The sequence below is a fragment of the Lutzomyia longipalpis genome, chromosome 3 (assembly GCF_024334085.1).
Source record: "Lutzomyia longipalpis isolate SR_M1_2022 chromosome 3, ASM2433408v1".
Classification (NCBI taxonomy): domain Eukaryota; kingdom Metazoa; phylum Arthropoda; class Insecta; order Diptera; family Psychodidae; genus Lutzomyia; species Lutzomyia longipalpis.
This window is the reverse complement of record NC_074709.1, coordinates 12,777,170-12,804,465: the sequence shown is the minus strand read 5'-3', so window position 1 is coordinate 12,804,465 and position 27,296 is coordinate 12,777,170. Positions and strand designations below refer to the sequence as shown.

Genomic DNA, 27,296 nt, shown 5'->3' with positions numbered 1-27,296 from the left:
TCGACGCTTCTATGCGTCTCTTTCAAGGGCTGGAATTTTTTTTTAAAAAATTTTTCTTACAAATCTTTCATAAGGATTAGTTTGGACTCTACTTGAAGTGACCCACAGATCCTTGGCTGACGTTCCAAGGAGGTTAATGCGTCCAAACTCACTCTCAGTTATAAATCCACGTCAGTTTTCAATAACAACATATTTCTTTGGCTGCTTTTTCTTTACATTGATGAATTTTCAGGAAAAAATATTTTATTTGGAAAGTTTTGGAAGATTTTATCATGACGTAAAAATTTTCAAATTGAGGGAAAAAAATCAATCAATTTGAAATCAATTTTAACAATATTTAATTCTCTTAAAGATCTTTAAAACCTCAAAAATGTTCTTTTGATAATTTCCCCCGGAAATATTCTTAATTTTCCCTTATTCTATACAGAATGTTAATCTATCCTCAAGGGTTAAAAGTAAAAATTCCTAATTAAAACTTTTCCAATAAAGATTGCGCGTTAAAGATTCAAGATTCCATTAATTTTATTTTTTATTTTCATAAAAAAAAATCTTCCAATCAAGACAATTAATTAATAATTATTTTTTCTTGGCAGCCAAAGCAATAAATAAAAAATCAGAATATTAAAAAGAATCGCTGTGACGTAGTTGTTAAAATCAAGAATTTTTATTTTAAACAATAATTAAAAAAAAAAACAGTGTTTACTGAATTATGGGAAGAAAACAACTCTGCAGAAGAAATTCCATTTTGTGCGTCAATCATCCACGTCTGGCTTTTGCTTTTATTGTCCTTTTGCGCCTAAGATCCGATCCTCTCCATGTCTTCGCGGAAAAAGGAAGCCATTTCTTTTCTCTCCCCACCTCAATATCATTGCAAATTTTGCATAATTAAACTTGTAAAATCTGCAATGGGAAGAAAGAAAATTCAAAAAATAAATTTAACAAAGTAAATTATACAATTTAATCGTCACGAGAGAATGAAAGAAGAATAAAAAAAAACTTTAAAAAAAATAAAATATATTTTATGTGTATAACTTATTCATAAAAAAAATAAATAGATTCAGCAACAAAGAATGGAAAATAAACGTGAGAAGTGATAGAGAAGAGCTGAATGGAAAAAAAATGTGAATGATTTAGATTCTCTTATTGTGGGGGTTGTGCTTTTTTGCAAAATACAAAAAAAAAGAAAAGAAAAAAAAACAGCTAAAAGAATTAAAAACCAATGAGATTCAGTGGAAAAGCCCAACCCCCTAAGGAATAAATTTAAAGAGGAACAGTAAACCCAAACAGGAGAAAAAAATCAGAAAAGTGTGATCTTGTAAATAGAAAAAAAAAACGATAAATAAATTTAATCATCCATAAACAGAGACTATCAGTCATCGTTTGAAAAGAAAAATCCATCAATCCCACACAAAAGCCCCCCAATAAGTAATTCACGGAGCAGGAAAATAAATGTACAATCAAGGTGGACTCCCCAGCACGGAAGAAGAAGGCTCAGAGTTGAAGGAACTATCGATTCCAATCCGTACACGTGTGAGTGCTCAATCGCGACATAGGTTGATTCCATTTCTTTTCGCATCCACCGATGAAATTGATTTTATTTTATTTTATTTGAAATCACTGCACAAATATATTTCCAATTGGAATTTCTCCCTGCTTCACGGATCACATTCAAACAAGACCGCGCGCGCGAAAAGATGCTGGGAGTGAAAGAGAGGATATGGTCTAATAATTAATTATTGCATGAATGCATTTTCCATAATTATTTTTGTACAAAACTCTTCGACACACTGTGGCACAGAAGTGGGGGAGGTTAAGGCAAACCCCCATGGCAATGCTAACCTATACCTACCACCATTAAATTAGCACCCAAGGTCAACCAAAAGGACTTCGTGGAAAGCGTGGAAAGGTTATATTTACCCAACGGAGGTCGTGTTCAATGAATTGGTAAAGATTGGAATGAAATATTGATTAATGAACGTATGTGAGAACTATTGTTTTTCCCTAAAACTATAGACAATAGAATGATTCACTAAAAAAAATCGTCAAAGTCTCACAAATCAACCCTTTCTTTAAAATTGCGCCAAAAATTCATTGGAATTTAGCTTAAAGAAAAGAAATTCAACAAAATGCGCGTCATTTTGAGGTCATTAATCTTCATTTTTCAATTAATTTCCCCCAATCTGTTTAAATCTCTCATTGTGTGGCTAACAAAGTGATTAATTGAAAATTTAATAGATAAAAAAAGGTGATTTTTTACTCCAAAGAAACCTCCAAAAAAAAAAACAGAACATTCCACAGAGAGCATAAAGAAAGATTTTCTCTCATTGTATTGAGGAAATCTCGCGCGTTTTTTTCTCTTTGATTTTGTATGTTTTTTGTGTGAATTATAGGAAAAAAAATTGGCAATTTGGGTGAAAGAATTGATTGGGTTTGTATTTGTATTTGGGAGGAGCTGAGCGAAAAAAAAAGAAGCATAATTTGGGAGCTCAATCGAGCGTCATTAAATGAGATTTGGTGCCTAAAACAAATTATCTGTCATGCTTTTAGTGGATTTTCCGCATCCGGTAAGTTAATTTTTGAGAGCGAACGAAATCATTAAGAAAAATTATGAAATTCACAGAAAATAGTTTAAAAAAAAGAGGACAAGAAAGTTCTCTTCTCCATCTCTTATGGGGCTATTGTATGGCAATTTTGATGGTTATATAAATCTCTCATCAGCTTTAATTCCATCCCAAAAAAGTGACAAAAAATAGATCGTGTCTTTTACTCGTTCTTAAAGAATCTCATGGAATACAGAAATTTTTCTTCTCAACGTGTGATGAGAGAAAAAGAAATTGAAATAAAACTCCTAAAGAAGTGAATTAAACATTGATGCGATAAACTGTATTTCCCATACGGACTATGAGAATCTCACTACACCACATATATATTTTGTAATAAATTTTTCTTACATCTCTCTTTCATCAATAAAATCTGCAAATTCTGTAATTTTTTGCACGTTGCTGCATAGCTCGACTTTCACCGAAAAAGCTCTGCTTATTGCTTTCAATCGACGATAGTTAATGTTTCATCTGAAAATGCATTATTAGTGTCTTCTCTATTCGTAATTTAGCATAATAAGGTTGAATAAGAAATCGCTAAAAAAATTTCCTTTTGAATTAGCTGAGAAAAGAACGACAAAATTTTGCTAAAAATACAAAAAATGACGTCACAGTTATGTTCTATATCCCATTAAGCACGTGAAACATTCACGATAAAACTTTATCGGGAGTTTTAATAACAAATTTTTATGTTTCATGAAATGAAAGATCAGAAATACAGGTAATTGTGACGTCATTGTTTGCATTTTTAAGTAAATCTATGCAGGTTTTTTTTTTTCAAATGATTCTTATGGAAAAATTGGAAGTTTATTTGGCAATTATATATTCTTTTTCAATTCTTCGCAAGATTAAAAATTCTAAAGCTCTGATTTTGGTCAGAATTTTGACAACGCATTTTTTGCATTTTTTGACAATCTTTGCGAGCTTTTTTCTATATAGTTTCTGTGAAAAAAATGGGGAGTTTCTTTAATGATTTCTTTAACTTTTTTGATTCTCTTCAAGATAAAATGATTCACCTTTTCTTATGTTTTTTTTTTAATTTAATCAAATAAATAAATAAATAAAATTCTTGAAAACACAATATTCCGACTGAAAATCTAACTTTAAAAATTAATAAATTACTCGGTCGTCAGTCCTATCAATTCATAAGATTATTAGTGTCCCGATTGTTCCCTTAAATGTTTCCTACGGCTTATATTTATAAAAAAAACTCCTTTAAGAATTTACTTGATTTTTTTTTATTAGATATTCTCTTTCTTAGACATCTTAGAAGTCCGAATTGCCTTATCCTCCCCTATACGAATTATTCAGCAATTCATTTACAATTAAACACAAAAATTCTCCTAATCATATTTTTTTTAAAGAAATTTAAACGTTAGAATTTTTCTTTCTTTTCTTCTTAAGAATAAATACAGAAAGAAATAAATCTTCACTGTAGCTTCTGTTCTGCAAGAACTTACATATTTAAAAAAAAATTCCCACCACTAATCAAGATGTTAGATGTCTTGTTAAAAAAATAAGCATAATTCTAGTGAGAAAGTGCGTTAAGCCGTAATTTAACATCCGTTACCCTACATTGTGCGTGTATTTATTTTTACTCATGAACTTGACTTTTGTGCTTAATTTAAATTTATACAATATTCTCTCACATTCAAATTGTTTGTGTTGTATTAATACTAAATCCCCCAAATGCTCAATTAAGAGTCTTTCTCTCTCTCTCAGTGTGCTCTTGTGACCCCCCTCACTCTCTGTATGGGACGGTTTGGATTTTTATGAATGAAAACATTCCTTTTGTACAATGGGAAGATGAAGAACGTTCTGGAGAGTAAAACGTTAGAAATTCTTTCATTATGAATGGGATTGAGGAAGTGATTGGTGCGGTAATGAAGGTGAAAGAAAAGAGGAATAAAAAAAAATAATCTCTCGAGGGATTCTGCATGAGATTATCATAAAATTACCTATCCATCGTCAAGTCCATCGTCTTTGCGAATAAAGTGTTTTGTGAGTATTTGTTCGAGTTGTTTTGTGATGTTAGTTTTTCATCATCATCGCATATGCGAATACAGGTGAATGAAAATCGAGAGGCAACTGTAGGTATTTACAATCTGTGATCTACCATATTCAATGTACATAATACAAACATAATCCCATCTACATGCGAATCAAGACATAGATGCAATCTATCGGTATGTTATTGAGAAGAGAGCGAGATGTGCAGCTGAAAGCTCACAGGTGGGTACCGAAGAATTCCAGCACCAGTAAACGCATTAGTATGATTTGAGTACTTGTCTCAGAAACAGTTAAGTTTCGCTGGCAGCAGCGAAGAAAGAAGGTTCACCACTCTTTTCTTTCTCTCCAAAAAAAAACAACAAATCATTCAGCAAATCCGAAGAAATTCATCACTATCGTGTGTCCCCAAACAAAAAGACTCTTTTCACCAATAATCGTGCATTTTTGTCACGTCCATGTGAAATTTATAGCACAAAACCAAACTTAAAAATAAAATCAATAGGAAAGCCCCCAGTGAGCCCTTTTGTGGACAAAACCCGGAGATAGTGTGAAAATATTTTTCTTTTTGAATCAATATTTAAAATAATAAAATCAGTGCAATAGAAATTTGTCGTGTGACGTGCAAAACTTCTCTTCATGCCATCCAAACACAACAATTAAATTTAAATCTGTGCAATGAAGTTCCGTGTCTCAAATGCAAAACATGTGGGAAGTTTATGCTAGCTGCTGTCCTGCTTTTTATGCTACATCATAACGCAAAAAAAAAGTAAACTTCCACCAACACCAAACTCTCGTACTTGTGACTCGTGCGCGCAAAGAGACTCTTATCTCAACTGACCTGTGACACTAATTTTTAGCGCGTAAATTAAAAAAAAGTGCATTTCTTTACACTTAATTTCATTAAAAAAAAAGTGTTCTTTACAACAACGAAAACCTCCCTCAATCTACTCGTGAAAGAAAAGAAAAATCATCCTCAAAAAATTAAATTTTCAGAGTTTTTTGTTATCTCAATGCAATTGTGTGTTCCCGTTTTCTGCGCAACTTAGCGCATTTTAGAGGAAGAAGATACAACATCAGCACAAAAAAAGGAAGAAAAAGAGACAATTTGTGCTCAATTATGTGATTAAATACAATTTTCCTCAAGAGCAATAAACATTCTCTCTTTCTGCAAAAAATAAACACCAATTCAGTGATTTAAAGTGACTTGAGGAGGATTTTAGTGATCAAAAGAAGAAAATTAAATTAATAACTTTTCAATATTTCCCACTCTCTTTTCCCAACAATGAATACCAAATTGTTGAATTTTGTGATTTGGGGTGAGTTGTGTGTGAATTTTTCATTTTAACTGAAATCTATAACATTTCTACTGAAAGAAATTCTCCCAGAGAAGAAATTGTGATTGAATTTAAATTAAAACTGATAGAGAGGAAATTGCTTTAGGAAAAAATTAATGTTTTAATTAAGTATACAGTGGAGTTTTGCAGTACAGCCTGTCTAAAATTAAGCTAGAGACAAAGAAAACTTTAGATTCTTCTTGCATTGGAAGAGAATTTTCAATTAATTTTTACGCAGGATAATTTGTTAATAATTTTTCTTTTAATTTCGTCGCTTTCATCAACATTTATAAAATGTTCTTTTTCTTTTATGATTTTATTTATTTCGATTTAATTTAACGTGTTTCATTGGGCAGTGCATGACTTTAGTGGACGCGAAAGAGTAAAATTTCCCATATTATGAGAACCCTTAAAAATGAATAAACTCCTTTAAATGTGAGTCATTAAATAAAAATTCAATTCCGCAAAAATTTAATACCTTTAGAAGTAAAAACTTCTTGGCTTTCTGTGGGATAAGGCTGTGCTGCAAGACTCTTCTGGATTAAATTTATTCAACAAAAGGTGTGCCAACAATAATGGATTTATTTTTGCACAAAAAACAGTGAGAAATTCCAATGCAAAACTTCATTCATAAAAATCTTTCCTCAATTCATTCTCACAAGAAATTATAAAGCAAAATGAAGAATTTTATTGAAAGTGATTAAATGACTTTTCTTTTATTCTATCGAAGAATTTCAATATAATGAAAAGATTTTTTTTTAATTAAAAATCAATCAAAAATTTGTCTGAAAGCTGCACAAAAATTAATAAAAATTCGAATTATCTGGCTAATTTTGCAAGCTTATTGGATATTGTGAAAAGATTTTTTTTATTGTAATTTAACAGGCGCGGATCCAAGGGGGGGGTTTTGGGGGTCAGAACCCCCCCCGAACTGAAATCAAATGCCTCTTGTGAGGGAAAACTAGAACGCTGTTATAGTAGGCTATAATATATCAAAAATGAAGCAAATCGATAATGGCGTTTTCGAGATATTCATCGAAACTCATCTAAAATTTCTTTTTAACTTTTGGCCCTCTAGCGGTCAGTTTTAAAACTTCGAGTGTTCTAGATAGTTTTAGGGTTTGTTGAGAGCTTTCATTTGACCCCGGGTAGATCAAAATCGGTCAAGCCGTTTTCGAGTTATGGTCGATTTTCGATGAAAAATGGTGGTGGCCATATTGACTAAACGGATTGACTGATTTTCGAAAATGAGGTATCGTTGGAAAGGCTTTGATGGCCCAACATATAAAAATTTCAGATTTTTAGCTATTACAGGGGCAGAGATTTAGCGAAAACAAAATTTTTGGGGTGATTCAATATGGAGGGCCGGACGGACGGACGGCCGAAAAAAATCTTATTTTTGGCGCATACGATCTGGATTTTGTTAGTTGATCTCTATTTTTTTTTAATATAAAAGTTAAGATTTTTTCTGAAGATTTCTGCAGTTTTTGATGGGTATAGTTTTTTTTATTTGGCTGTGTGGATGTCGAAATGATGTCCGGTCCCAGAGAAATTTAAAAAGAAGTAGTCTAAAAAAGGTTTTTTTTTAAATTTTTAACTTAAAAAAAAATCTCAAACTTCTTAACCCCCCCCAAAATTTTTTTCTGCGTCCGCCCCTGTAATTTAAGAAGCTATTTCACTGATAAATAGAGGATGTTAATGATTTAAAATTAGCATTAAAACCGCATTGGGTGATAAATTACAAACTCTAAATTATTCCATTGAATTTATCTATCAACTTCAACATTTTTGATTTCTTTACTATACCATACAGAGAAGAAAAGACTTCTAATGCAATATTTATAAGTTTTGCTTCTTCAAGATTGAATTGCAAATTTTCCGGTGAAAGTAATATTGTATCAATAGAGTTGATAAACACACACACACAAAAACATTCTTTAAATAATTTTTTTTTCTTCGATAAAAAAAAAGAATTTTTTGAGGGGAAAAAATCTCTCAACATTGATTAAAAAAAAACATTTCGTGTTTGCACTTTGAGATGAATTTCATAAATGCTTAGAGAACCATAAAATAATTGAAATTCATGTTAATTTATGACTTTCTAAATAAAATAGATGAATGTCTGTTTAAATATTAAAGAAAAAAAAAACAGAGAAATAAAACCTCTACTGCAACTTGTAACAAAGAAGGTGCAAAATATTTCCATTTTTTGCGATTAACCGCGAGATTATTCAGCAGTGTATTAATAGACGAGGTAAATTGTCGCTTCGCTCCAATTTACCTCGCCCCGCTTCGCGGGGATTTGTTGCGCTTCGCGCAAATTTTAGATGGAGAAAATAATTGAGATGAAAAAGGTCCAATAGAAAAATTATTCGTTAGTAAAAATCGCCTGGTATCAGTAGTCTCTGTACCAAATTTCATCACGATCGGACCAACGGTGTAGAAATGCATAGCTGTACAGGAACGAAATCCTTTCTTTATTATATAGATGGGCCATGCAAAATCTCCAACAGATATTTCAAAGAGAAAAAGTGAATTTCACACAACATTTAAGGCGCCAAATTCAAAAAGTAGTCAAAAAAGCATGAATTTTATATGAGGGCTATGAGAAGGGGGGCTCTGGGGGGAAAATGAATGCCGTTGGTAAAAACCGCCTGGTATCAGTAGTCTCTGTACCAAATTTCATCACGATCGGACCAACGGTGTAGAAATGCATAGCTGTACAGGAACGAAATCCTTTCTTTATTATATAGATGGGCCATGCAAAATCTCCAACAGATATTTCAAAGAGAAAAAGTGAATTTCACACAACATTTAAGGCGCCAAATTCAAAAAGTAGTCAAAAAAGCATGAATTTTATATGAGGGCTATGAGAAGGGGGGCTCTGGGGGGAAAATGAATGCCGTTGGTAAAAACCGCCTGGTATCAGTAGTCTCTGTACCAAATTTCATCACGATCGGACCAACGGTGTAGAAATGCATAGCTGTACAGGAACGAAATCCTTTCTTTATTATATAGATGGGCCATGCAAAATCTCCAACAGATATTTCAAAGAGAAAAAGTGAATTTCACACAACATTTAAGGCGCCAAATTCAAAAAGTAGTCAAAAAAGCATGAATTTTATATGAGGGCTATGAGAAGGGGGGCTCTGGGGGGAAAATGAATGCCGTTGGTAAAAACCGCCTGGTATCAGTAGTCTCTGTACCAAATTTCATCACGATCGGACCAACGGTGTAGAAATGCATAGCTGTACAGGAACGAAATCCTTTCTTTATTATATAGATGGGCCATGCAAAATCTCCAACAGATATTTCAAAGAGAAAAAGTGAATTTCACACAACATTTAAGGCGCCAAATTCAAAAAGTAGTCAAAAAAGCATGAATTTTATATGAGGGCTATGAGAAGGGGGGCTCTGGGGGGAAAATGAATGCCGTTGGTAAAAACCGCCTGGTATCAGTAGTCTCTGTACCAAATTTCATCACGATCGGACCAACGGTGTAGAAATGCATAGCTGTACAGGAACGAAATCCTTTCTTTATTATATAGATGTAATCATGTAATTGAACAACATTTTAGAAAAATTAATTATATTGAAGAACTTCCTCACCGAAGAGCTATAAATTTCTTCTTGAGTGATTTAGCTTTTTTTTAGATAATGTAGTTGAAACTCTCTGATTTTCCTTAAATTTATTTTTTGGAATCTTTGATTATTTTAGGCCTCTTCGTGGTGATTAATTTTGACTTAACTTGTTCTGAAGACTCAACAGCGAGATCCATCAATTTATCCGTAAGATTTTTCTTTTTTTTTAGGATCGAATGAAAATTAGTTTAAATGATTCGATTTATATGTATTTTTTAGATGGCCTGGCGTCCTGTTCATTTCCCCATTCAAGCTGTTCAGGCGGCCGTTCAACCCGTCCAAGCTGTTCCGAATCTTCAGGCAGCCCAATCTGTCCATAAGCCACAGGCAACGCAATTTATTTCCATACCAACCCTCGCAAAAGCCAATACAGCGCAATTACTGCAAATCGCTCACTACAACGCCCAGCTACTCAATGCCAAAATGAAGGATCTTCAGGCGCAGTACAGCCAAAATAGGAATCCCTACTCCATTTTTGGCGCAAATGCATCTAGTCCTAAATTACGTGCGGCAATCTTCAATGATATCCCCCTGAAGACATTTACACCCAAGTACACGGTCACCACATCCGGTCTCACCCCCGTGTCGTCCTACTTCAACAACAAACCCGTCTATCTCAGTGAGATCGACCACCATCTACCCATTGTGCACCCATCAACACCCAAAGTTCCCAATGTGGTCCCATCTGTCGCAATGAGTCCCACAATCACCCACTACAGCTACATTCCTCTGCTTTCTGCAAGTCCGAGTTCATTGATATTCAGGTGATTATATACTACAATAACTTTATAGATGCAATATTAGGTGTATCAAAGGGGCATTCAACTACATTATTTTATTATTTATTTAAAAATTTAATCTATTTTGAAGAAACTTTAGAAGAAAATTCTTTGTAAATGTTTTAGAATTTTTTTCTATAAACCTTCCATTCTCTCTCTCGCGTTAAAAGAAGCCCTTATGGTGTAGTGTATTCCATCAGCCCTTTATAAACTATTTTAAATCAAACTGTGTAGTTGACAACCCTTTGATCTCATTGAGAGAAAAAAAAACTTTCATTTGAATCCGATTCGGTTGCATTAACTTCTTGCATTTTTTTTCTTCACTTCATTCTATCTTCTCCGTATGACACGCAAACCCGTGGACACGCATCCCCAGAGATACACCTGTAGTGATGCCGGCAGCACAAGCGGCAACATTTCAAGGCAAAACAACACTGAAACCCCATCCTGTCCTCAATAAGCTCCAAGCTCATCTTGCACTTGCAACGAATCATAAGCAACCATATGGAGCCTATTCGAATATCCTCGAGAAGCTCACAGTGCCCATTTTAACGCCGAACGTCTACAAGAATCACATTGTGGCCTCAAATTTCGTCAAGCATACGAAAAATGTGCCTCCAGTGTCGAAGATAATCAACAATGTGGCCCCAAAGAAGCCATATCAGGAGCAGAAACATCAGCAGCAGCAGCAGCAGCAAAAGCTCAGCCCTAGTGAAGTTCCACCGCGTGGTGATGTAAAGTTTGAGAAGGAAAATAAGACTAAAGGTCACATCTTCGAAGATGGACCTTTTACGCCAATTCTGAGGGAGAATGCCGTCATTAAGGACACCAAACCAACACTAAAGTCCACAGATGTTCTCAATGAACTCAATCGGCATCGGAATATCATTCAAATCATGGAGGGTTTACCGCAAATTCCCTCAAGTGTGTCATCCGTTGATATAAGTGGAGAACAAAACTTCCGACCAATTGAACTTTTGAAGAAATACAACATTTCAAAGTCACCCCTTCAGGATCTCACGCGATTCTCCTTCCAGCCGAGTAATTTTATGGATTTCACAACACCATCCCGGAAGTATCCGCTCCTACCAACAGTTCCCACGACAATGATGTCATCTGCACAGAAACTCTCCCCGACACACTTTAAATTCAACGAAATAAAGGATCCATCGGGAACATCTTTCCCCCCGATGATACCTTTCCTACCAACCCCAACTAGCTATGGTAGCATCCATCTGCGGAAGCCTCAATTTAGTGGGAGTCATACATTCTTCACAATTGAAGATGCCGTCACGGGGACTACGCCAACGCGCAACACGCTCGATTTTAAGGATCTCTTTGACACAACAACTGAACTCATAAAGCCTGTTATTGAAGACACCGTTGACGTGACTACAATTGCCCCGGAGCCCCATACTCATTTCTACAAATACATCAAATACCCATCATCATCATCCACAATCACCGTTTACGAAGCAACAACACCCCGATCGAAGCTAAAGCCTCGCCGTAGGAAGCCCGGCGGCAATCGCTTCAAGAGCACCTTCAACGATCCAAATTGGAATGAAAAATTCGCAAAAGAATCAACTAAAGAGTCCGTAAAAATTGAAAAGAACGTCACCACGGAGGCTAATGAAATTGTATCAACAACCAAACATTCTGCACGTTTCCGGCAGAGACCTAAAGTTGATTCAACGACAACAACAACTGCAGAACCCACGGAAATTCCCACAACAGTTGTCACGGAGATTCTGGATCAAGTTTCCCCCACAACGGTGCGCTCATCAACGGAAGATGCCATCAATAGCACAACAACAACAACGACGATATCAACAACGTCAGCTGCAACACAGAGTGCATCAACACTCAAACCAATTGCCAAATACAATTCAATCAGTAGACCGAGATTGAGTTTGAAGAACAGCAGCTACTATCTTAGCAACTTATCAACATCAACAACAACAAATCAACCTTCGGAAATTGCAACAACACCCAAATTTACGCGAAAGAGGCTCCCAACACGACCATCTACAACGACAACAGAGGCGAGTGAGGAGAAAACTTCATCAACTGAATCCAGCACAACAACAACCGTGTCAACGACAAAGAGATTCCATCCAACAAGAAACAACAACTTTACTCGATCATCATTCACGAAACCCACAACTGAAGGTTAGTTTTACTATTTTTTTAAATTTCTTTTATTTATTTTCTAACAAATTACATTTTTTTTTTCAAAAGGTTCCGTTTCTCGTGGACCATCAACGGCATATCCAACACGTCGCGGAGCAAGTCGTCTTGATTTTCGGCATCAGAGACCATCAACATCAACCTCATCGACAACAGAGGCAGAAACATTGACGCGATCAAATACAAATCGTCGCTTCCAGAGTACTCAAGAGAAGGCAGGTAGTACGAAGCAGAGACATCGTGTTGATGAACCAACATCGCCTGAAAACATCAAAATTGACACAACAACTGAGCACAAACTCGAGACGTCAATTATGAAAATTGCAAAAAACGACCACTCATACCGTCCGTATGCCCATCAAACGACCAAGACAACTGAATCCATGCTCAACTCCAATCTCATCAACGAAATCTCAACCGAGAAGACAGCCAAGAGTGTGAATAGCAACAACAAGAATCGACGAATACCGGAATACTTTACGATCGCCACAGACGACCCCATTCTACCCATTGAGGCATTCTTTCCCAAATTTGACTGATTTTATGCAATAACAACAACAACAATAAAAAAAGAACTAGCGCAAATTTAATTTCCCATGTTGTAAAAAAAAATCTTATCTTGTCTCTATAAACAAAGAGAATTCGCATCTCAAATTATTTTGTTGAATGAAAAGTAATAATGAAAAAAAAGGAAAGACAAGAATATTAAAAAAAAAAAAGAAGAAATAATTATGAAGAAAAAAAAAGAAATTAATCTTACTTGATCTGTTTCCCATTCCCACTGAGAGCTGTTTTGCGCGCTGGCGTTTTTCTGCATCAGTAAAAGGCACTCCAACCATGGAACATTCGCGAGAGATTTGCTGGATTTATAGCTTGCTGAATGAGCCTCTCCACTTGAGTGCTGACCGAATGGACGGTGGTATTGGATTCGCGACCACTGAGCTTCTCATTAACTCGAAACAGTGCCCGTGCTGCTGATGCATTTTTCTGCTCACTCACATGGATACTCCCATTTGCCGATGCATCAATCGCGGGCTGTTGGCTCGTGCTCCAATTGCATAGAGGATCATAGAGAAGTACCTCGAGAATTGTGTTAATTGTTGCTTGATTTTCCCGCAATACCTCCATCGTCATTTCGCACGAACGACGGAAGACACCGTCTGTACCCAAGAAACCCATGGCTGACACCATGTCGCGCGTCAAGCGGAACGGCACAAGTTCCGGGGTGCGTTGTATTAGGCCCCTCTCGAAAGAAATACCTATAAAAGGTCAATTATTTTAAAAACTATTTTATGGAAAAATTAAAGCTTTAAGGTCTTAATGAAAGTTTGGAAGATTTTTACATAAAAAAATTTTTTTTGACTTAAAATTGTATTTTTAATTAATAAATTTCTAACGTTCGGTTTTCAACTTGATAAACTTCTAACGTTTCATTTTTAAATCAATGATCTAAAGTATTTTGAGTTAATTTTCTATTATTTGATTTTTTAACTCAAAAGAAGATTTTTTAAATCGTTTTCTAACGTTTTAATTTTTTTTTCAATAAAAACCCTTAGAAGCATTTGATAAAAATTTAAACTTAAAAATTAAAAGTTAATGTTTAATGAATTAGAAAATGTTTAAGCATTGAGCTTCTAACTCATTTTTGGGTAAGTTTTTCAGTTCAATTTTCTATTATTTGATTTTTTAACTCAAAAAAAGTTTTTCTTTAATCTTTTATTTAACTATTGTGTCTTAATGAATTTCTAACGATAGATTTATAACCAAATTTTTAACTTCATTTTTAATTTAAAAATTTTGAAGTCTTTGATTTTTAACTCGATTTTTTAAAGTTTTCTAACTCATTACATTTCTACCGTTTGAATTTTAATTCAATAAACCAACGAATAATTTTTAACTCATAATATTTTTTTATGAATGTTTTTAACTCAATAGATTTCTTATATTGATTTTTATACATATCTCTGAATTTGTAACGATATTTTAGCCACAAATTCATCAACTTTCAATTCAAAACTCAATTGATTTTTTAACTCACCAATAAATTTTTAACATTTGATTTTTAACTCAATTTCTAGCGCTTATAACTCACCTTTCTAGCGATAGATTTTTAAACCATTTTTATTCAATTATTCAAATATTCTTCTTACGTTTGAATTTTAACTTTAAAAAATTCTAACGGGCGATTTATATATTTCATTTCAAACTTATAAGTTTTAACTCAATTACCTAAATTTTTAACACAATAAACAACAAAAGGAACAAAAATCTTTAAACCTTTAAATCCCTTTAAAAAGTTTTTTAAATTGATAAAACTCACCAAAATCAATGTGAATAATTTGCGCTGTCTTCTGATCCAAAAGAATATTGCTTAGATGTCGATCTCCAATTCCCAGGATGTAGCCCACCATTGACGTTGAGGCCACGGTGTTAATGTAGGTCAATCTCTTGTCATACCACTCCCGCGGATTGGAAAACTCCTCGATGAAGTAATTGTGAAAAACTGGGCGGATTTTTTCACATAGCTCCAAAAATTTCTCCAACTTCTCCTTCGGCTCACAAGGCGAGTAATCCATCACAATCTTCCGTCCCTCACTGAAGGATATTTCATGTGGTCTGTAGCGACTGTGTGCCTTGGTCAGGTACGATGAGAGTGGAATGGAATTGGCGCAGAATTCCATGTATCCTGATCTCTTTGTAAGCGGAATAATACGGTATGTTCGAATTTGGAGCATCTGCAGGTGCGGCTCAGCCCTGAAGATGTCATTTATGTACAAGAAAACCTGCTGCATCAGAGCATCCTGATGGAGATCATCATTCCCCTTGAGAATGATACTTCGACTCTGCCCATCGGAGCAACGACACTTTAGGAGCTTTGGGGCATTAATTCCACCCATTAGACTGTATTCTCCCGGCCAATTTGTCACGTCTGAAATGTTTTTTTTTCGCGTCAAAATCTAAATGATTTTTTTTCTGAGAAAATTAAAAAGAAAATGTGAAAACTTACGCGTAATGTTGGTATATTGGCAATCCTTTCGAATGGGCAAATCCACAATGGGGAGATGGAAGAGATTCCTGATGCCAATTGTGAAGATCTTTTCATTTGGACTCAATTTAATATTCCCAAATGCGTTCTTCTCACACTCCTTGTTGGCCAAATCAATCAGAGCCGTGCTCACATCGTACAAATCCCGTATAATACTTCGAATTTTCTTATCCCTCTTCAATTCCTCAATGATTTGCTTTGCATTGGTTTGCAGCAATTTCCCACTTTCCTCCTCGTGTGCATCAAGAGCGTCGTACGTGGCATTCTGGAGGGCCATTAGATGATTTAGCGAATGATACGGATGCTCTTTGCAACAACGTAGAAGCAATCGTGCCAAGAGGCGCGTAAATGCTAAATCAGTATACCCAAGACGTGATGCAAGCTGTGGGAGGACTTTGAGGAATTTGTAGCTGGGCACATCATCGAGTCCCTTCTTCAGGATTCGCATAACATCGTTATTTGACGGGTTTGAGCACCACAGCGACACAAGTCTCGAAATGAAGACATCCGAATTGTCCCCATGAGCCGCCAGGTAGCTGTAGAACTCCAGCGCAATGGCCAAATAATTATTCCGATCTGTATGAATATTCTTAATCTGCAACTCATCCAATTTTCCATTTTTCATCAAAACTATCCTCTTCATGCCCAATTCCTTCATCAATTCCTCACTCGGTGGCTTCTGTGCTGCCAACTTCTCCACCTCCTTCTGTGTCACCTTCATCCAATGACACTTCTCCTTATACTCATTCGAATTCACATATTTATCCCTTTCCGTGTAAATTTTATCTGCAAATTTCGCCATAGCTGTGTAAATTTTAATCCTCTCCTCTGCAATAGCCTGCAAATCAGTGGTGGAAAGTTGCTCTTCGTAAATCTCCAATTCATCTTTGGCCTTCATGAAGTAATCCTGGTAGATAACATTTGGATCCTCAGCCATATTCTCAGCAAAAAATTCCCCACAAGTCCACAGTCCGGTGATTCGAGTGAGAAATGTTGCATATTTCGCATCATTAATCAACGAAGAGAATAGCTTCTTAGCTAGTTCTGTGTACCCAGAATTCATGCACATTTGAGCATCTTCAAGCAGGAATTTTGACTGAAATAAACATTCAAACACTTACGAAACATCATGTGTAAAACCCTTTTGCTAACTTAACGGAAATAATTGTTATTTTAAGGTGATTAAGCTGCAAAAACCTTAAAGTACTAAATTCACGTCTAAAGAACTAAATTGAAGTTTAAAATGTACTAAAATTAAGCCAAAAAGTTCTAAATTCAATCGCAAAATACATTAAATTCAAGCCTAAAAGTACTAAATTGATGCCTAAAAATTTATTCTGGCTTCTAGGCCTTAGAAGGCTAAGATTGAAGATAATAAGTTAGGTACTAAATCCAAGAATAAAAAGTATTATATTCAAACTCTGAAAAGTACTAAATTCAAACCCCGAAAAGTACTAAATTGAAACCCAAAAGTACTAAATTAAACCTAAAATTACTAAATTCAAGTCTAAAAGGTACTAAATTCAAGCCAAAACTATTTTTCGGTTTTTTAGTCCTGATAGGCAAGGCTCAGATTGCAAAGAAATTTCTTTAAAAAGTTCCAAATTCAAACACAAAAAGAACTAAATAAATTCAAGCCTAAAAGTACTAATTAAATGAATGTTTATAAACAAACAAACAACAACACACATAGCCATTTGTCCCATTACTGGGGTTGGCTTCTCACACACAAATTTTGGCTTTGATTTTTAATGACCGGCTGCCGACCTGACGTCAACCTCAGAGAGGCATTTTTGTTGCATTGTGACTTTGTGTTAGGAATATTCCTCATTCATAAGTTTTTATCACAAGCAACGGTGCAGAGCAGTCAATATCAGTTCAAGAGTTGCCTCTCGTTGTAATATTGCACTGGTGGGAACGAGTGGGGGCATTCCCGACCGAATGAGATCTTTTTTCATATCTGCATTACAGCCAATCGAACACCACCGAGCCTCGAACCCGCCGACCCTCCCAGGGACAGAGCAAACGGACACTGGGACCGTCTGCTTTGCCACTGCTCTACTGGGCCGACAATTAAATGAATGTTTATATGAAGAAAATATTCAGATTTGCCAATTTTATGATGAATCCCCATAAAATAAAAATCCTGACCAAAACGGAACATTCTCTTGACCAAAAGGAGAATTTTTTTTTTGGCCAAAATCCTAATTTTCTGATCAAAAGATTTAATCCGTTTCATATCTATATGACTAAATAACTTCAATAATTTTGAATATTTAAATCTGCTTTTTCTATCATTTTTTCATTGAATAACTTTTGTCAATTTGGCTCGTAAAAAAATCAGTTAAAAGGACTGAAATATTCTGCTAAATGTCATTTCACTAATTACTTCAGTCTTTTTAACCAAAGATCAGATTTAATTCATAAATTTTATGTGGAAGAGAAATTCAAGAAAATATAATGGGGAAAATGTAAAGAAATCTGTAGGGAAATCAACGATTAGAGGGTACACATAGAAAACACGGTGATTGCATTTTCCAAATAGTTTCATGATCATTTTATGGATCATCGAACAATTGAGTTGTGTTTGCATAAAATCAATTTGTTGATCATTTTTTTCATTTGCAAAAAACGTGCGAGTCTGCTGAATTTATCACATCTATGCTCAAAAACTCTTTTACAATTTTCTCATATTAGATATTTTGTGTTGCATTTTGCAGGATGAATGATTTTGAAAGAAATCACTTTATATTCCATCACGAATACTTTCGATAAAATTTGTTCGTGTGTTGAAGATTTAAAAAAAAAAAAATAAAATATTCTTTCCAAGAAGAAATATTTCTCATGCAAAATATAATTTTCTCCAACGCACTCACAGGTGTATTGCACTGTGGAAAATTTCTCTCACACCGCCCAATGCCAAGATCGATCTCTTTTAATTATTTTACACGCAAATGTTGGTCAACAAAACGAAGAAAATATATAAATTAAATCTTTAACATACCTGCATTTCATCGTCGAGAGTGAGACTTCGGAGGTACTTGAGGTACTTTATGGCGATATTATCGTGATTAGTCACTCGTGCTTCTCGCACAAGGTTCATGAGGGTCCTTTGCTTCTGCCTGACCATCTCAGCCGTGTCATCTGTTCCCAAAATTGCCAATCTCTGTGCTAGAATCTTCTCCTTGTCCACAAAGGATGTATGAGGCATTTCATCGTGCCATTGCCATTTCTCGAACAATCTTTCCATTGCATTCGCACGATTAGAACTAAAGTGAACCACACTAAAATCCTCCACCTGCTGCACCTGCCGCAACATTGCAAAGTGATTCTGGAAGATTTTTGTGGATTGCGGATTTTTCTTTCGCATCAACTCAATGATATCCATTCGACATTTCTCAGTGAAGAGACACATTATATTCTCGTCACGTTTGTGGAGATTTTTTAGGGCGCTGTAGTGATCTCTTTCAAAATCAATACAATTTTCTCTGATGGCTTCACTTGGCTCGTGGTCACAACTATCCAAAATACTCCAATCGCCCATTCTCCAGGCACAATCGAAATTTTGCTCAGACGACAAGCAATTTGTGAGATAATAAAGGCCGGATCTATTTGAAAAATTAGTAAATTATTTCTATCGAGTTTTAAATAATTTTATTCTGTTTATATTTTTTTTATTGTTAATTTTTATTTAATAAGGAGATAGATTAGATTTTTTTTTCAAGAAGAAAACTCTAAAATTCGACAAGGAATTTGTTTTTGTTTTTACTTAAAAATCAGCAATTTACATTTATTTTAAAAATTAATTTAATAAAAGAGTCATATGCAGAATGCATGAGAAATGTACCCATAAAATAACCAAATATCGCTTTTAAATTATTATAGGACATTGTCAAAGACTCAAGAAAAGTGTGGTCATTTGCCGGAAAAGTGCTGGAAAATATACGAATTTTTCCATTGAAAGTCTAACCTATAATAATTTTCTATTGGCAAAATTTAATTATTTATAATAATTAAATAAAGAACTCAAGCCCTTTTACTTCTGAATTCTTAGATTGATAGAAAGAAATTCCTCACCCAGAAAAAACTCACGTTTTTTACCAGAGCTTTCGACTGTGGAAAAATCTAGGAACCTTCTTCAGGAGAACAGAAAGATGCAAATTTTAATAAAGATTTTCACGTAAATATTATAGACTTGACTTTCAATTGGAAAATTTGTATATTTCCCAGCTTTTCCGGGAATCTTCTACAACTTAATTATGTACTCAAATTACTTTATTATTTATTTATTATTTGCAAATTTATTTTCAAGATTAAATCAAGAAACTTACTTCTGCAGAAGTTGCTCAAATTGGCATGGCTGTTCCAATTTAAGTGCATTTGCCATATCTCTCTCCACAAAAGCTCTCCCAATTGATGAATCATTATTCAAATACCACAATCTCATTTCTTCCAAATCATAAAATGGTTTTGCTGCATCCTTCTCCTCAATTGCTTCGTAGCACTGTAAATGATTAATTTTATCTTTTAAAAAATACCTTTTTTAGGGAAAATTTAATTTTTAAAAAAAGAACCTTTATCATAATTTCCCTAATAGAGGACGCCAAGATGTCCTTTGAGCTCTTCTTGCAGCTGTACAATTGATTTGTAATCCACATTTCAGCATAAACAAGGGCATTTGTGTAGGATTCACTGTAGCAAGCAGCATCGGCTATTGGGAAATTATCCAAATCAATTCTACTGAATTTTCTTGAATTTTCCTCATTTTTGTGAGAGCTACAAAACCAAAAAGAAAAAAATCAATCAAACATTTTTTTTCTTTTGGAAATTCACTGAATTCATGCGCAAAAATGGCATTAAATTCAAATTCACACGCAGGGACTTACACGGCATTGTAGTAGCGTATACAGTCACAAATTGCAAGCATGATCTGTATTGATTTCTTATTGACATGAATACTTGGGAGGCATGTTGCTTTCGCTTCGGCATATTTTGCAAAGAAATCATTTACGGATTGCTGAATCTCACGATTAATCGGTTGATGGTGGATTGAAAGTAAAAGTTCAATGAGAGTTTTAATGAGAAATTCAGCAAAGGATATTTTTCTCATTGCAATTTCCCTCAAGGATGAATTGCCAAATATTGCAAGGAGTTTATCAACAACTCTCAAAATCCACACATCATGATTGTCCCCCTGTTCAACGATGAAAAGATCATTTAGTGGATGATTCTTCACGGTGGTCTCATTAATGTTCAGGACTTGATGCTTCGTTCGGACACTCATGAAGATTCTCTTCATTCGCATTCCCTCAATGCCACGTCCAATTGAATCACTAAAAAAAGCATTGAGCATTGTGGATGCTGCATTTGAGACAAATACATCGCAATCCTGCTGAAGGTCCTGAAGAGACTGCATGATTTTCCGATAGACCGTTAAACAATTTCTATCGTAACTTATTATCTGCAAAGGAAAAATCTTTTAAAAATTTATTTCTTTTTATTTATTTTTTATTGGCAGCATTACATCTTCTTTCCCATCCTCCGGTGAATTTTGTGAGAGATTTGCATAGCTAAATTCCAAGAATCCCATCTCACTGAGACACTTTGTCGCCTCCAAACTTACTCCATCATCCTCACATTGTGCCAGCTTGATGAAAATATCCGTTAGCTTGTGAAGAATTGTATTGGCGTGGGGAAAATTGGTATTTTCATACATTTTTGCCAATTTCTTTGGATTATTTGAGAGCTGAAATTAACGGAAATAATTTAAATTCTTCAAAAAAATCATTTAAAAAACATTAAAATTTACCCCTTACCTGCTTCTTAAGGTAATGAATGCTGTCAATATTGGGATTTTTAATAGCAAGAAAATGCTCAATGTCACACAAAAGTCCACCCTCATTATCTCCATCCTCCTCCTCCTCCTCAGTCAACAATGCATTGCTAAAATTCTGACTAACAATAACATTCTGCGTCCTTCGAATTGCATCAAATTCCAAATCTTTCGGCATATTGTTAATGACTTTGAGTGCATCCGCAAGACATTCTTGCTTCCGGACAAAGAGGAATGTTAGGCTACTTAGCGCTCTCGCCTTCACACCATCATCTTCTGTTTTCCTAATAATACTTGTTAGTCTATCAACAACAAATTCCAGTTGCTCCTTCACACCGTCCAAAACATACTCAAAGCTTCCCTCGAGGAATGTTTGGAATTCCCTGAGAAGTACCACAGCAATGTGGACTGGGAAGGACTTTTTGCAAAGTAGAATCAGGAGAAATCTAGAGATTTCGGAGAAGAAGAAATTCTTCGTAATGCCATCCTGAGAGCCGTTCTTAATCAGTGTTGTGAGTTTTCGTGAGAAATAAATCAATCTCAGAATGGGATTTAGCATTTCATCTGTGTCTGGTGCAAGGTAGATACTCTCCTTTAGTCTCATCCCAATCTTTACCACTGCAAAGGGTTCTCTGGACTCAAGAGCACTATAGAGATCATCTTCAGTACCCAAAAAGTCTTGCTAAAAAATAAATTATTTATTTTCACATTAACCCTCCGTACGCTATTGCTAAAATTCTTAAGCGCATTGCCATGGGGTACGTGACTGACCCTATCGATTTTCCTCCAAATTAAATGCATTTGTTTCTAGATAAAATGAGTGTTTTTTTACTTCTTAATACACCCTAAGAAGACTTTTAGCCATTTAATAGAATAAAAAACTTTTCAATTTGATTTTTTTTTGGTTTTTCGAAACTGATTCATTCTAGATACTAATCTAGACACAATCTAATTTAATATAGTGTAAATTTTAGGTGGTACACAGAAGCTGTGCTACTCTTTTCTTTGAAAGAATCACAGCTAAAAACATATCAAACTTTGCAACATTATATTGGTGAAACCGCTTGATCGATTTTTCTAACTAAAACTCAAATCTGTTTGCAGTTAAATTTTAAATTAATTTACTGCTTGCAAAAAAAAAGCTCAGCTATTAGCTCGATTGGGCTTAAATGGAGCCCGTTTGGATCTCTATCACCTACCTCTTATGGCAATTGGAGGGTTAAAACAGAGACTGAAGATGTTCGTTATAATGACCGAAACTTAATGAAGAGCAAACAATTCATTCTTTAATATAACGTATTTTTTTTAAATAACAAATAATTTTCAAATAAGGAATCATGTAAATAATAAAATAAGGAATAACTGATAATCAAAATACAACTTACACTGAGCTTTTTGTGGCAATTTTCAAATTGTTGGCAGTTGAGGGAGAATTCCGATGGTTCGAGTTCTCTTCGAGGGCATCCAAAGAGTCTTTCATATTCTTCAGAATCCCAAAAATTCTCAAAAAGTTTCATAAGAATCCGCGGTATATTCTGTTTTATCACATCATCAATACTCCCAAAGTTTTTCACGAAGAAATCCTTCAGGTAGCAACACTGCCCATTGTGCCCCGAAAGGATGAATGGAATGCAATCAGGGAGGGATTTCTTGACAAGTTCCTTCAACTGTGACCGCGGTATGTCCTCCAATTGCTGGAGATTCTTCTCTTGCCCATGATAAATGAGAATTTTTGGGAAGATCTGCCGATACTTTTCCATAAAGCTCCCTCGTGTGGAGCATCCAAAGATCGTCGTTGGGAAGCTTTTGAAGAGAAAGTAAATTTACAATTTTTGTGATTCGATGTGAGACAAAAATGATCGAAAAAGTCTACTTGGGACGGATAAAGAGGGCGAATCTTTGGGTTGCAGTTCTTTCTCACTTTTTCGTCTTTTCAACAGGCGCCCAAAGACACGAAGACAGATCTTTTTGAGAGCACCAGCAGACTTGTTGTGTGAGAAATCGCAATAAAAGCGATTCGAATGGTAAAAGCTACGCATAGCGCGCACACATTTTCCCGCCAATTTCTCCTCTATACAAATATTTTACTACGGGAAATATTTTCCTTTCAATTTAAAAAGAAAAAAAAATCTTAAATAAATATACATATTTATATGAGAGGAGACCTTGATGAGAGAGAGATCCTTGATGGAAAAATCCTTGACATTGAATCATTGCGAAAGGAGGTCAAGGAGAGAGCAACATCAATGCTACATGAGGAATCCACGTGTGCCTGGTTGTAGCGCATCAACAACACCTCAAGCTCAGACAAGGTGTGTTGTTCGCAAACTGAACACAGCCAGGATCAAAAACCAAACACATTCGTGGGTACATTTTAAACCATATTCCCATCATACGGGCATTTTTATTACACTGCTCTATCTCACACACGCTACGGGAAAACCGCATTACTTATGCGATGATCTGATACTAACATATCAGGCTTTCATAAACAAAACCCAAACCCTACACTTCCATTCCAACCATATTTTATTAGCAAAAACACTCTTCTCTGTGAGAAAATTGCGGAGATTTCATTTTGCGCGCAAAAGAAATATGTAATGTTGCTTCGACATTCAGCAGAAATTTCATTGCAAATACCTCCATTGAAAAAAAAATATTTGACGGTGTTTCCACCATGAAATATTTCACTGGCACCATTTGGCATAGAAGAACATGAGAAATGATGGCAAAAAAACATCTCAAATGGAATGAATCGTATTGAAAAGTTATATAGAAAACTCGCGCGCGCCCCAATGTGATGGTGTCGAGTTGCAAAGGATTTCACCACGCGCTTGCAACATTGCCGACAAAATCGGCAGTTTGTTAGAAAATCCTAAGCGGATGCCAGAAGATCTTGCAACGTGTAATAATTTTTCGCGCCCATTTTTCGAAGATTCATCCATAAGGTTTACAATTTCAAAGGAAAACATGAAACATTTGAAATTAATGAAATATTGGGGATTACTTGAAGAAAAAGTTTCTTTTATTTTTTTACGAAAAATCTTCCACGATTAAAGATTTTTGGATTAGAAATCTTTTAATCCACATACAGTACTAGTCCACATAAACGAACAATCTGATGTAGACTTCTACTGTACTTAAAAATCTTTAGAGATTTTTGAAGGAATTTTAGACCAAAAAAGTTTTGTTTTTCATTAACAGCAGCGAAAGAAAAAATAAATGAATCCAAAGATTTGAAAGTTAACAATTTGTAAGTTCTTGTATTTTGTGACAACTTTTGTTTTTATGGTTTTTATGGAAACTTAAGGTAATAATAATGGAGTAGATTTTGATAAAAAAATCTTTTCTTTTCTAACAACTCAAAAGTTGTACGATTTTAACAGTTAATGCTTTTAGTTAGTTCTGTTGTCGTTCTATAAAAGAAAAACAAAGAATTAGTTGTTTCCGAGAACAATCTAAAAGAACTTAAAAGAGCCCGGAAAAGTAATTTTCTTTCAGAAACCTGTTTCCATAAAGAAATTAAATGTCAAATCCGTTAAGATTTTTCCCAAAATCCCAAAATTCTTATAATTGGTGAATAGTAAGGAAAGAAAAGAAAAGATTTGTATCACAGAATCTACCCCAATAATTAAGAATCTTTCTATCTTCCAAATCTTTAAAAATTCCCTTATATTTTTTCTACATAACGTTTAAATGAAGTTAACAAGTGTTAAAATTATTAAATATATTTTATAATTATGGTCAATTCTGTACATTCTGTTAGTAATCAAACAATTTTAGATTTAAAAGATTTTTGGTATTCTGATAAAGATTTTGGAAGATTTTGACAATCTGAATCTTACATACATATTATTTTTTTTATAGAATTACAAAAGAATTATAAAAAGAACCAAAAGAACCGATTTTAAAACATTTAGAAACAAAAAAAAAATACCTTGCTGGGGTAAAGAGAATTAGCAAACTCAAAATTATTATTATTTTATTTTATTACCTGTTTTATTATTTTGAAAGTTAATGTGTTTTAAATGATTCAAAATTACGCATTATAATCAAAATGGCTGCATTTGTCGCAAAAAAAAACAATCAAGAATTTCTCCCCATTCTACTCATTCGATTTTGATAAAATACAGTCATTACCTTATGCACTCTTCATACTCGTTATTTTAAATGCGCGAGAATAGTACATCCGATGATTATGTCCTTATATAGGGTTTCTTGGGGGAGTCTTTACTGCACTGCTATACCCTATATTCGTTTATTCATTAACCAAAACGCAAAAATTATATTAAAAATTAAAAGAAATTCTTGACATTAAAATCATCAAATAGTAATTGAAAATTTCATAAATTTCCGTGAAAAATTTCATAGCATTGCATGAAAATGGTGAGTTTGCAGAGCATTTTGTGTTTTTAACAATATTTTTCTTATGACCATTTGTTTGTGGCGAGTCGACATAATCATCTGAAATGTCCACGGCAATCATAAAAGATAAATTAACATTATAGTCTACTAAAACATTATCATGGCGCATATTAGACGAAAAGAAGCATGATGACGCTGCTGGGAAGTCATTTTGTTTTACATGCGACTTTTCGCATCGTAGTCGGCAAAATGTCAGAAATTTCCACCAGGACAGCATAGAATTAACTGTTGGATCATGTTGCGGCTTTTCTTGTCAGTCAACAGCGCGCATACCATGCATTGTTGGGTGAACACGTGACGGCATTGCCGAAAGTTTTACCCCAAAGTCCGGGAATGTGTCTCATGTTGTTTTCAGCGGACGACAGAAATTCCAAGAGTGGGAAAAAGGCCACATTTCTCTTTTGGAAAGTATCGCGCGTGAGAAACTGGAAAGGAAATTTTGTAATAATGCGGCGAAAATACGATGTGGCCACACCGACAGCTAAAGCCGGCATGTGACTGAATATATCAGCAGGATGGCAGAGATTACAGGGCGTCACACTTATTTGGGATTTGTGGAATTATTATATGTATTACAGGAAATTTGGGGGATGAATCCAAGACGCGTGCATGAGTGAGAGAGGTGCTCATGTGACACGTAAGACTTACTTACGACAAGTCACAAGTTTGTATGAATATCCAACTAGGCGTTCATAAGATCCGGCAACGTACGCAATAGCAATCTTTGGGTATCAATAATTATGACGTCTCCAGCGACTTTGGCGTTGCAACCGTATTTGTAGTGTGGAGGGAGGAGAGTTCTCAAGGTGGTCGCGAGAGAGGGGGAAAAGCAATCGAGACATCGCTACAAAGTCGGGAATCTGTCTCGAATATCGCATCCGGAGCTCATAAAAATCGCGCCTGTCTATACACACATTTCATACATAGTGTGTGTGAAGAAGAAGAAGAGCGGGGAATGAGAAAACCTTCAGTGTGGCGGCCACCATTGTAAGGCCACAACGAAGGTCATAAACATTCTCATACATCGCAACTACTGTATGCCCCCGCGCACCACATTTTGCACTTTAAACGCTCCTCATCATTTTGCAAAATAACATCGCAGCGCTTCCGAAAAGTCAGGGAATCTTCTGACATTTCTACTGGGTCACCAGACGATGGTGAATTTCCACCGCAAATTTTGTTCAAAAATACTCATGTGAATTTTGTACACAAAATAGGCAAAAAAAAGTCTTATTAGGAGCCGCCACATTTGGCCTACACTGCTCTTTTTTTGTGCTCACCAGCAACCTCATGTGGAGTCACATACACCTTTTTGCTCCATTCACACCAGGCGCTCATAGCAACATACAATGCAGAGCATCATCAAAATCTCTTTGCAACATTCAACAACAACAAATATTAAATAATTTGTGTGTGCGCGGACGTTGAAAAAAAAGG

At 35.0% G+C, this 27,296-nt stretch overlaps 2 protein-coding genes across 5 annotated transcripts in view; one reads left to right on the top strand and one right to left on the bottom strand.

Moving 5' to 3' along the window:
- Positions 1-51: 51 nt before the first annotated feature.
- The window catches only part of LOC129794243 (serine/threonine-protein kinase ATM), a 32,526-nt gene continuing 5,281 nt past the window's right edge, over positions 52-27,296 (bottom strand). Inside the window, exons 7-17 of one of the 2 annotated variants that reach the window (XR_008751009.1) lie at positions 22,820-23,237; positions 21,418-22,116; positions 21,126-21,347; positions 20,488-21,062; positions 20,176-20,377; positions 19,933-20,105; positions 18,606-19,209; positions 15,563-16,697; positions 14,876-15,484; positions 13,316-13,814; positions 52-900 (exon numbers count right to left, since the gene is read on the bottom strand). Coding sequence is in view for 1 of the 2 variants with exons in the window: in XM_055834945.1 (XP_055690920.1) it covers positions 13,372-13,814; positions 14,876-15,484; positions 15,563-16,697; positions 18,606-19,209; positions 19,933-20,105; positions 20,176-20,377; positions 20,488-21,062; positions 21,126-21,347; positions 21,418-22,116; positions 22,820-23,237 (5,080 nt within the window). In the remaining variant the exon portion in view is untranslated. Of the gene's footprint in view, positions 901-9,739; positions 13,815-14,875; positions 15,485-15,562; positions 16,698-18,605; positions 19,210-19,932; positions 20,106-20,175; positions 20,378-20,487; positions 21,063-21,125; positions 21,348-21,417; positions 22,117-22,819; positions 23,238-27,296 lie in introns of those variants that run through there. The other variant, XM_055834945.1, reaches the window with a different exon arrangement.
- LOC129794244 (mucin-2-like) lies at positions 4,697-13,314 on the top strand. Of its 3 annotated transcripts, none has more exons than XM_055834946.1 (6): positions 4,697-4,932; positions 5,657-5,926; positions 9,663-9,733; positions 9,806-10,350; positions 10,742-12,537; positions 12,607-13,314. In XM_055834946.1, the coding sequence occupies exons 2-6, from the start codon at positions 5,893-5,895 to the stop codon at positions 13,092-13,094; spliced, it is 2,934 nt and encodes a 977-aa protein (XP_055690921.1). In that variant the 5' UTR covers positions 4,697-4,932; positions 5,657-5,892; the 3' UTR covers positions 13,095-13,314. The 3 variants fall into 3 exon arrangements, with proteins under 3 accessions (XP_055690921.1, XP_055690922.1, XP_055690924.1); XM_055834947.1 differs by having other exon boundaries at positions 5,604-5,926; XM_055834949.1 differs by lacking the exons at positions 4,697-4,932; positions 5,657-5,926 and adding an exon at positions 6,418-6,505.

Coding starts and splice junctions, on each gene's coding strand:
- LOC129794244 (XM_055834946.1), top strand. CDS start 5,893: ATGAATACCAAATTGTTGAATTTTGTGATTTGGG. Junction 9,734..9,805: donor CGAGATCCATCAATTTATCC/GTAAGATTTTTC, acceptor TGTATTTTTTAG/ATGGCCTGGCGTCCTGTTCA. Junction 12,538..12,606: donor CACGAAACCCACAACTGAAG/GTTAGTTTTACT, acceptor TTTTTTCAAAAG/GTTCCGTTTCTCGTGGACCA.